This window comes from Diabrotica virgifera, chromosome 1 (assembly GCF_917563875.1).
Source record: "Diabrotica virgifera virgifera chromosome 1, PGI_DIABVI_V3a".
Lineage (NCBI taxonomy): Eukaryota > Metazoa > Arthropoda > Insecta > Coleoptera > Chrysomelidae > Diabrotica > Diabrotica virgifera.
Genome location: NC_065443.1, coordinates 150,512,248 through 150,524,051, shown reverse-complemented (window position 1 = coordinate 150,524,051; position 11,804 = coordinate 150,512,248). Strand labels below are relative to the sequence as shown.

The 11,804-nt window shown below is 34.2% G+C and overlaps 1 protein-coding gene across 1 annotated transcript; it reads left to right on the top strand.

Moving 5' to 3' along the window:
* Positions 1-9,710: 9,710 nt before the first annotated feature.
* On the top strand, positions 9,711-11,555 carry LOC126891793 (uncharacterized). The gene is made up of 3 exons (XM_050661076.1): positions 9,711-10,067; positions 10,481-10,617; positions 11,015-11,555. Exons 1-3 carry the CDS (start codon positions 9,711-9,713, stop codon positions 11,553-11,555), a joined length of 1,035 nt encoding a protein of 344 aa, XP_050517033.1.
* Positions 11,556-11,804: the final 249 nt, after the last annotated feature.

Genomic DNA, 11,804 nt, shown 5'->3' with positions numbered 1-11,804 from the left:
AAATTCAACTTTGGAGTGGAGGGTAAGTAGAACCTAAATCCAAATTTTCATGCAATTCGGAGTTGCCCCTGGAAATTACACTCCAAAACGGTCAATTATTGGGCTATTAGGCGCGCGGTTATTGCTGACGAGTCGCGCGGTCTACGATTGCACACCAATAGTTTTTTGTCGTATAATGCCGGATTTTGACAAAATTAACAAATTAATGGATACGATAATAACATCTTTAGTTATGTCCGTACTTTGATATTAAATATGTTTTGTTCCTTGGCTTTTCTCATTTTGACAGTGGTAAAATTAACAACGAAGTCATGATTTTTTGGATCTTTATTCGCAAGTAAATGAAAATGGTCACAAAAATAAGCTCAATTTAGTAAAAAACACAAATATTTTTTATTTTTGGACTTATAGAATGACCAGTAGGGATGAATAATAAAGAATAGAACTAAAAAGTAAAAAACAGAACAAAACTATTAAATGGTCAAAGTGGCACAATTTTAGTCCGTCAAACATTCAGTGCAAATATCCCTGAAATGATCCTTGCTTGCAAATTTGTCACATCTTTGGCATGCCCTTCTTGTTGACATATTGCAAATTCGTGCAGAAATGCAACATCGTCCCACGCAATTTGTTGGAAAATTAGAGGGAGGGGGTACGACTTCTTGAACTCCGAGCAATACGCGAGCTCGTCGTCTAAGTTCTCTTAGCAGGGAAGGTATAGTTCATCCATATTCAATTTGCGGTTTGATTAGGCCCCATGCTAAGTTTTCAATGAAGTCGCTTCTTGAAACTTTTTCATTTATGTTATTAAAATGTCAAAATAACTGTCAAAGTTTAAATACATAATTCAAAGTTTCTCTTCGAATTTTTTTATTTAACCACAGATTATTTACCGTAGATAAAATTTGTTCAGTCCATTGTTGTATCGACATATCGAAGTAATTTAGTACAGCAAAAAACAACCTGTTCGGTCAGTGTGACAAGCCCAGTCCAGGAAAACTAATAAACAGGTACGCAAATGATGATAAATATATTTTTCATATGTTTCCATCCGGGATAAATACAGAGTTTAGTAATAATTCTATAAGCAACCCACAAATGTATCAACAAGTCAACACACAAGGGCAACTAGCCATGAATGCGCCATATTATGTTATTAGCTTTATATACACAGCAGGCTACATTAGTTTTATACAACTAAAAACTGGAACGCGCTTGGTCGCGCGGTCGACGGTTGTAGACCAGTGCTCTTTGAATAATGGTAAAAAAATAATGCAAACAGATCGGCGGCGTTAAAGCGCTGGTTTCCTCGAAAGCGGTGCCGACAAACTGAGACCGTAACACTGCGATGAATGGCGTCATAAAAAACTGTACCATGCAAAATAATAATAGCGCTGGTTTAAAAGGATGCGTTGGAAGCCACGGCTTGCCGAGTTTGCACATTCCATTGCCGTAAAGAGGAACCTTGAATTTTTCACCGTAATCTGACGTAATTCATCGCAGTGCTACGGTCGCAGTTTTTCGGTGCCGCTTTCGAGGAAACCAGCGCTTAAGCAAACTGAAGAGTAAGTTGGAAGTATAAGTGACAGCTACTAAGCGGAATGAGGGCGTATGTGCAGTTTTCTGAAATTGGCGACCACTTAAAAGAGAGTGGTATACGATTGTAGACCGCGCGACTAACGGAGGGTTAATAATTATTTTCTTGTGCTCGACATCCGGTCATTTAGCTTTCGGTTTAAAATGATTTGATGTTTTCAAATTGTTGCTTATTATCTATTTCCTCACTATTCTGCAAACTATTCTCATTTCCTTTATACAGAGAGGATATAAATTATGGAATAAATTTATTTTCTCTAAAATGAACGACTTTGGAGAAAAATCCTGAAACAGGTCGATTTTTATTTTTAAATTACAATTGTTTGGCATATGTTTCATACTAGTGACGTCATCCATCTGAGCGTGATGTAATCAATGATTTTTTTAAATGGGAATAGGGGTCGTGTGGCACCTCATTTGAAAGGGTATTCAATTCTCTATTCAGTAATATAAACGATAATATCATTATTTATACAGGGTGACCAAAAAAATTATTTTTGAATTAAATTAATTGACGCAAAAAGAAGAATGTATGTAATTTATTTAACTCAAAATACATTGTACGGCTGTCAGTAAAAAGAAAAAAATGTTAATTTCACAAATAAATATTTCTTTTCGCTTAAATTAAATCACAAATCGCCTCCCACCTACCTCTTGGCAGTTTGAACATTTAATTTAAGCGAAAAGCAATGTTTATTTGCCAAATAAACTACCTATTTACTACGGGCCCTTTTAGGGTTAAGTTTCATTAATAATGTCGAATTTTTAAGTTGTAGATTCTAGACCCAAAAATATTAAGATTGGTCTAAAATCACTTAAATAAAATGTGGCTACTTACTGAGTTACAGGCTGTTTTATTTAAAAATTTACAAGTTATTTTTACCAAGTACTTTCAAACTATTTGACGTGTGACCTTATCATACTTGGCAGAAAGTGTGGGTACTATACAGTCTACTAAATTGTGATAAATAAAAGTTTCTAGCTACTACCAGAGGAGTACGACAGGGGATAGTTAATGGTTGACCCTTCCCAAATTCTACGCCACTGAGGGAATTACTATTTTAGCGAAATTTTTCGATTCTCCAATACTTTCTGTGTAAATAATATGCTCCTTACTGGTAACGATTAAGTCATTAGTTTTCAAAATATTGGCGTTAAAAATGAAACGGCATAGTTATTTTGATTCATTCATTCATTAATTTTAAACTTCCAATATCTCGCAAACTGATGACTGTATCGATACCAATAAAGTTATTTACATACAAAGTATTGGAGAATCGAAAAATTTCGCTAAAATAGTAATTCACTCAGTGGCGTAGAATTTGGGAAGGGTCAATCATTCACTATCCCCTGTCGTACGCTTCTGGCACTAGCTAGAAACGTTTATTAATCACAATTTAGTAGGGTGTATAATAGCCACACTTTCTGCCAAGTATGATAAGGATACGTCAAATAGTTTTAAAGTACTTGGTAACAATAATTTTTAAATTTTTAAATAAAACATCCTGTAACTCAGTAAATGGCCATATTTTTTTTAAGAGATTCTAGTTAAATCTTAATATTTTTAGGTCTAGAATTTACAACTCAGAGATTCGACATTCTTAATGAAATTTAACCCTAAAAGGGCCCGTAGTAATATAACTCCAAGAAAAAAAGAAGAATAAAGAACGACAAAAAATTTTTGTTAATTAGTAAAAAATTCCCAGGAACCCAATTATCGAAACGGTATTTCAAAATACTTAATCGCCGCGACGTTATTAAAAAAACAAATTATAAACAAATTTGAATAATTTTCAAATGCAATTTTAGGGGGGAGTTTAACTGAAATTTGAATTTATCAATACTTTTATCGAAAATATACATAAAAATAAAAATAATGAGATCTTATGCAGGTGAATATTTCTTTGGCAACAACCGCGTTTTTGCAATTGAAAATATAGTAACATTTAATAAACAAATTCAATATCTCAAAAAATATTAAATATTTTTTGACCATTTTTTTTTGCTTAATACTGGTAATATAGCGCAACTTTGTAAAATAAGACATTTTATAGTGCTTATTCAAAACGCTAAAAATAATTTTTTGAAAATTTGTTTTCAAAGTTTTATATACAATTATTTAAATAAATAGGGGGTCAAATTTAATTTAGTAAGTCTTACGTGAAAAATTTACCATTCAACTTTGCAGAAAAAATCCCGTAGACCTTAATTAATAAGTGAATTACCTCAGCAGTTAAAAAAGTATTTTTTTGCAAAAATGACCCATTTTTAATTATTTAAACAATGATCCCCTTGTATGATTTGGATACTTTCTCGAAAATATCTTTTGTACCCACCTAAGCTTTGATATAAAATTTGTTTCAACCTGTACGAATTTACATTTTGACTTTTTTTATTTTATTAGGCTAAAACTGTTTTGTACACTTTTCAAAAAATAATAATTGTAAAATGCTATTCCGATTAAAATACAATTAGTGTTAGGAGTTAAGTTGTTACTTTTTTATACTCAGCTGTTCAAATATTTAGGGCAAAATATAATATGTCATAAAATTAAACCAAACACATCACAAGGAAAAAACGTATTAAGTGTTCAAAAAAGGCTACTAAATCAAGGTACTCTTTGACTTAAAATAAATATTTTCTAAATTATGCTCTTTCGACATTTATAACTTCATTTCTTCAATATCTTAAAAAGTGGAGATAGGGCCATTTACCTCTAGCATACAGACGTACAGACATAGGTGTTTTCGTGGTGCACATCCTGAACGTGTTCAGAGGAAGAACGCTTGCGCATTAGAATTTTGGCTGTTCGCGGTGTTGAAAAATCCTCCTCTGAATAAAAAGTTTTCTGTTCGCGGAGCGCAACAACTTGCTCTGAACCTATTCGGAATGCGTTCAACAAGTTCTGGGATTAAAGAGATAGGTCTGGATCCCGCGTATGAAAAAAAAGTTGATTAATAGCAAGCTGAAAATTTGTCAATAGCTTAAGGGTGTCTAGTCTGACAAACTTTGATATATGGGAACACCGGAACAGGGGAAGTTTTAATTGTGGAACAGGTTAAAAATTTGGAACGGTCAGACCACGAAAACGGCACATGTATTTTGTCCGACAGAACAGACTTAAACTCTCCGAACAGAGATTAAACTCTCATGCAAAAATCAGACTGCTATTTATCACCAAATAAGCGTTTTAATGAGTGGAACATGTAGAATATGCCAAATGACAGGAATTATGACAGGTGATAAATAGCAGTCTGATTTTTGCATGAGAGTTTTATCTCTGTTCGGAGAGTTTAAGTCTATTCTGTCGGACAAAATAAATGTGCCGTTTTCGTGGTCTGACCGTTCCAAATTTTTAACCTGTTCCACAATTAAAACTGCCCCAGTTCCAGTATTCCCATATATCAAAGTTTATCCGACTAGACACCCTTAAGCTATTAACAAATTTTCAGCTTGCTATTAATCAACTTTTTTTCATACGCGGGATCCAGATCTAAGAGGATTTATTGTCCGCACATGTGCAGAAGTTGATTTGACGAATTTATTTATTTTGTTTAGAGATTCGAGATTATAACCTAACAAATTTAAGATTTTAAATTGTTGTGTTATCATAAAAATTTTGTAAAAGGTAAGGTTTTTTAAATTGTATTATGTATTTCAGTTTCTTATTTTTAAAACCTTTTTAGATGATGAACCTCAGTTCAAGTGATGAAGATTTGGAAGAGATTGTAGGACTTTTAAATGTTCCAAAAAATGCAATTTTTTTTTAAAATATGTAAAATTACTTTTCCTTTCTCGGAGGTGTCGATAGTCGATGTTATGTCGTAGCGTAGATAAAAGGTTTGTTCCAACATAAACTTTTGGACGGTCCAGAAACCGTCACGACGATCACCGTCCTGCGCAGTACCATGGAACGTATTATTTCGTTCCCGTGGAACCCATGGAACGTTAATTATTTAGTAACGAAACGGTAATCTGACGGTTCTTGGTCGTGTTGGAACAAACCTAAAGATAAAGAATTAGGCAATTGGCATAGGCAACCCAAAAAACATACGGAAATTGTTCGTGCAGAAACAAATTCAGAATATATTCGGAGACACGCTTGCGCATTTATTTGTATCCGGGTTAAGTTCAGAGTACATTCAGGATGTGCACCACGAAAAGACCTTGATGTCGAAAAACTGAATTACTAAATCTCATCAAAATGAGGTAAACAGTAACTATGGTTGTCATAAATATAATCTATATTCTATATCATCGTGTGAAACGTAAAGAAAACCCCGTGAGAACGCAGAAATCCCATATTTACAAATTGAAGAAACCGAAAAAGAAAATCATCAATAGTCCTACCTGTAAAAATTACATGTCTACAAAACCCAGCAGGTTCATTTAAAAAAGCCATATAATGTGACGACCATAGTTATTCCCATAAATTCCAAAGACAAGGTGCTTGCGGTGCTTTCTCAGAACCATTCTTGGTACTTGGGTCAAAACAGTATTAGTATCGTTCGCGGTAACGATTCCGTACTTGTCCAGGACAACTTCGCATGCGCACTTTAAAAATCGCATGCGCACTTTGAAAAAGAGAACGCTCTTTTTTAAAGTGCGCATGCGAAGTTGTCCTGGACAAGTACGGAATCGTTACCGCGAACGATACTATTGTCAATGGATGACGCCTCATTTGTTCCTGTAATTCTATTGATATTTGGACGGCATTAAGCAGAGAGGAACGAAACACTTATAAATAGAATGTAGATAATGACTTCAGGTAGTGACAATAATGGAGAAAGAAAGTAATGTGTTATTGGTTTATTTAAAAAGTATATAACTGCTTTCTAATATAGTTTGATTTATTTAAATATTTTAATACTTCTAAATTAATAGATGGTATAAATTATTTAAATTTAACATTATCAAAAAGTATAAAATTGCTCGTAACATCTCTTCTCTTCTTCTTAGATCAGCTGAGACTCGTTAGTCTCTGGCACTTGGTTGTAAGGCCCTTGTACTACCATACCTTGTTTTTTTCCTTAAACTCCAGTAAGTTCCGTGGCCTCAGCGAAGGCCAACAGTTTTCTTATTGGTAGTTTTAGGATCTCTTCTGGTTCAAACCTCAGTTGACCAGTGAATTCCTGCCTTACAATATCACTTAGCACACTGCAATGGCATAATAGTATGTGTATGGCAGTCTATTCTTCCATTTCGCACTTTCTGCACCATGGTTCATTCACCATACCTAGTTTGTATAGGTGGTGGTTTCTTAAACGGCAATGTCCAGTCACCATTTTAGTGACCGTTTTGATCTCTCGTTTAGTGAGGTTCATCAAGCTGTTCGAGAGTTTTTTATCAATATTTAGTGATGCCACAGAAAGGTTCCGTGCCTTTAAAGGTTTCTCTCGAGCCTTATTTCGCCAATATATCTGCTCATTCATTCCCATGCACCCCTTCACGACCCGGCACTTATCGGTCTTCTTGCAAAGCCGCTTTGATAACGGGTAAACCTAGAAACACGTGTCAGAGGATGGCAAGAGACACGGTTTGAATCAAAACGAAACCGTTTATTTTCATTTTGACTTATACTAAAGACACTTTATTGTCTTTTGCCAAGTTATTGAGGAGATCTTTGTAGTTTCATACCAGTTTTTATTTCGTGAATGGTTTCTTTACTGACAGAATAACTGCCTGGCTATCTGCGTAAATGTTGATTCTCTTAGCTTTAGGGTCTTCATCAATGATTTCATCAAGACAGGCCACCAAAGCAAAAACTTCAGCCTTGTACACAATTGTATGTTGACCTAGGTCCTAGGCTGTAAGATTTATTATAGTTACATGTTTGCCCAAAGACTACGGATCCAGTACCATGGGCAGTTTTAGATCCATCAGTGAACCATATTAAGTCCCCATTAATATTTGAGACTTTTTGTTCTCTAGATGGTATAATTGTGATAATCTTCTCAGTGAAGATTAGTTCTGGTGTCGTCATATCTGAGGTTATCTTAAAGATGGATTCCTCAAGTATACTCCCAGTAGTGTTTGAGTGGCTATGCAATAAATTATTCAGCCTTCAAGTATTGTTTACCGCCAAAATATATAATTCCAGTGAAGGGAGACCAGTGATAGCCTATAATGAAGCCGTTCCTGTAGTATTCAAGGCTCCTCTTATATTTAGAAGCGCTCGTCTTTGTAAGGTGGTGAAAGTGGTCACACAAGATTGCAAAGCCATTTTTCTCCACCAAAGTACTGAACCATAAGTAACTGTCAGTTGTATCACTGATTTGTATAACCAACAGGTTACCTTTGGTTTCAATCCCCAGGTTTTACCTACAACTCGTCTGCAGTTCCAGAAGAGTCGCTTAGCCCTGTTGGTTACATTGTTAATATGAGTATTCCAATTGAGTTTCGAATCCAGGGTTACCCCTAAATCCTTGACCTCATTGGTTCTTTCCAGTACCTCTCCAAATAATTTCAGCTCACTCAGTCCAGTAAGCTTCCTCTGATTTAGTATCAGAAAGATATCAACATTTTAACAAGGCGTAGTGTATTATGTCAACGTCCCAGGCAACCAAGTGACGTCATATAACGTTGAGGAAACGTCAGTTTTTGGTTGAATATAACACGTGTTTGAACATTACGTGATATAGACGTCTTTTGTAGGTGATTTTAAATACGTAAGATTAATGACGTTAAAATTACGTTTAAAAAACGTTTTAATTTCAGACAGCCTAAGTCTGACGTCACAAAATTGGGAGGAGCTTGCTTGTTTGTATTGACTCTAAACAATTTCGTTTAGGTATAGATAACGCTAAATGTTCATAAGAAATTTCTCATTTATTGTTTACGTGGTTTGTGTCTTGTGTGATAAAATAAGACTTTTCATTTAGATATTTAGTTGAAGAAACGTGTAAATTAAGAGATTTTTATGTGTTTTTGCTCAGGGAGTTAGTTTAATGCAGTAATTCTTCTTGACAACTACTTGAGGTTATGTGTATTTGTTTTTAATTAAGCGTTAAATGAAGATATGCTGGATAATTTTTTAATAAATTATTTATTAGTTTCATATATATCTTGTTTCAGTTTTGACACAGTAAGTAGGTATATAACTAGTGAAAATTCTATAATGTGAGGGCTGGTACAATCAGGCAGAATCAATGATGCTTCAAGTCTAGCGCACAAGCGATCTTAAACAAGTGGTAGTAGGTACTTATATTTTCGACACATGGGACGTAGGCCTATAGGTTTTATGTTATGTACCTATTTTTTATACTATTTTGAAACATTTGAAAGAGGTCACTTTTTGAAAGTATTAAAGACGTGGTTTTACCGACGCGACGTGAAAAAAACGTAGATACGATTACGTTTTAAAATCGTCACAGATATGACGTCAAATCGATGAGACAAATACACGTGATTTTCAACGTCAGTACTACGTCATAGAAACACGTCAATTGGTCATTTTTATGACGTGTTATCTACGTAATAAAAACGTCGTTTGGTTGCCTGGGAAAGGCTCTTCAGGTCGTCGAAGAACAGTTTCTATCAATGCGAATGAAGGGTGCGTGTTTAACCAAATCATCCACTCTCCGCAAAGAAGCCTTGTACAAACAGCACGTAAACCGAATATAATGAAAGCTCTACACGTCGAATGGTCGAATGTTCAAATCTATTGGCGGCTTTCCATACCGAATTCAGATGGGACAATAAATATTGCAGATAAACGTGAAAGAGGAATTTTCTGTGGACGCTTGCTGAGCTTAGTGTATGAAGATCCCAATTTCTTCAGAAACGTATGATTTCCTTAAGAAAGTCACATTCACATCAACGGTTACATCAAAAGAGGCCACCTAGAATGGGCATAGGTAAATTGAGTCGAATATTTAGATGGTCGAATTGAGTCCCGGGCATCGTAATCCTTCTAATTACCTTTTAATAGCTTTCTAATTTGTACTTAAGCATATTTAGAAATATTGTTATTACCTGGAATAACAATAGAGGAATGAAATGATTTTATTGGTTATGCATTTATGGTAATCAAATATAAAAAAGCAATATCCTACAAAATATTTAGTATGGTGCGATCTATCTGTATACGATACGGTGTTAAGTTGATTGCCAAAATGAGTTCAGTGAAAATTGTTCTTAGTGAAAAAGGAAAACAATTGATTGTGTTAAATGGCTTCAAATATCGTTTTCACAAATCTTTAAAGAATAACGACAAGCGTTGGATGTGTTGTGGGCAAACGAGAGAAAAATGTAAAGCATTTTTGAAAACCCAAGGTGACAACGTAGTGACGGAAATTCGGGATGAACACAACCATAGAGAATTAAACGAAGATGCACTTAACCGTCAAATGTTAAGTAACTCCTTAAAACGAAAGACCGTAGAAGACATCGGTGAAAGACCTATGAAAATTTTGCAAAAGGAATTACGAAATGGAGATGTTAGTACCTTGACTACCAAAGACGTGGCATTGGTTTGAAAAAATATGTATAACGCCCGACGATCTCTTCTGCCTAAATTACCAAAAAGTATGAAGGAAACTCATGATATATTAAAAACATTTCCAGTGAAAACCAACAAAAACGAGGATTTTCTAATGGTGAACGACATAGAAAACCAAATTATTATGTTTTCCTGTAGCAGCAATTTAGAATTTTTAGCAGATTTGTACACCATTTATATAGATGGAACTTTTGAATATTGCCCAAAGTTTTTTAAGCAAATGTTCTCCATCCATGGTCTAAAAGAAGATCGTTATATACCTTTGGTTTTCTTCTTATTGCCAAATAAACAAAAACATACATATACACTGGTTATATACCTTTGGTTTTCTTCTTATTGCCAAATAAACAAAAACATACACTGGCACTTAAATACCTAACAGAGCAAGTTGAGAAATGCAATAAAAAACTCGCTTTAAGAACAGTATTTGCAGATTTTGAAGAAGCAATTCAGCAAAGTGTCACTGAAGTTTGGACTAATGTTTCATTGAAGGGCTGCCGATTCCATTTAGGACAATCCTGGTAAGTAGTCATATCTGAATCCTTTTTTGAATGATGATGATGTGTATGTGTGCTTTTTGTTTTTTTTTGTACTGATTTTCCATATGCCACGCTGTTGTTATTTTCCTGGTCCTGATAAGTAGTCATATTTGACATATTTGAATCTTTTTTTTTGATGATGATGATGATGATGTGTATGTAAACTTTTTGTTTTTTGGTGTTTTTTACTGATTTCCCATATGCCACGTTGTTGTAATTTTCCTGGTCCTGATAAGTAGTCATATTTAACATACGAGTATTTGAATTGTATTTTTGATGATGATGATGTGTATATATGCTTTTTGTTTTCCAGTGTTTTTTACTTATTTTCCATATGCCATACTGTTGTAATTCTAATGATGTTTTTTTCTTTTTTCAGGTGGCGCAAAATTCAGGCACTAGGTTTAACATCCTTATACAAAGACAAAGAGAGTGATGTAGGAAAATATTTAACATACTGCTTTGGAATGCCATTTCTCAACCCAGAAGATGTAGGAGATTGTTTTGTTGAAGCTTTATCATCAATACAGCCACAAAATCATAGAATAGTAGAATTTGCGGACTATCTGGTCGATAATTATGTCTCAGAATCTAAGTTTCCGCCAGAAATATGGGCGGAGATGTCAAGCAGTTTACAACGGACGACGAACGCATGTGAGAGTTTTCATTCCAAGTTTAACTCGTCATTTTATTTTGCTCATCCTCATTTTTTTCAATTTTTAACAGTTTTAATAGACTTTCAAAGTGAAACGTATGTTAAAATTAGAAGTGTACAAAAAAAAGTAAAAAAAAATTATTCTGCACAAACCCTTACATCAAAAAAATTTGTAGATGAACAAATTTTAAAATTAAATAATAGATTAATATCAAAATTTGATTACCTCAAAAGTGTAGGAAAAAAATTTAGAATAGTTAAATAGATGAATTAGCATGTAATTCTAGCTTATATTGCTTTTTGTAAATATTGTAGGTATACATTTTTGTAATAAAATTATATTCTCTAAAATAAATTATTGTTTTCTAATTCCTAGAAATCATTACGTACACCGACTAAGCCCCAGGTAGACACGGGACTCCATTTACCCATCTTCGGGACTCAACTCGGCTATTAGAAATACGGATTATAAATTCTGGGACTCAACTAGGTTACTCCGCAAATTCAACTAGAA

Excerpts from the sequence above, each read along its gene's own strand:
- LOC126891793 (XM_050661076.1), top strand. The coding sequence starts at position 9,711 with ATGAGTTCAGTGAAAATTGTTCTTAGTGAAAAAGGAAAACAATTGATT. Across the intron at positions 10,068-10,480 it reads CTACCAAAGACGTGGCATTG|CAAGTTGAGAAATGCAATAA; the intron begins GTTTGAAAAAAT and ends TACCTAACAGAG. Across the intron at positions 10,618-11,014 it reads TTCCATTTAGGACAATCCTG|GTGGCGCAAAATTCAGGCAC; the intron begins GTAAGTAGTCAT and ends TTCTTTTTTCAG.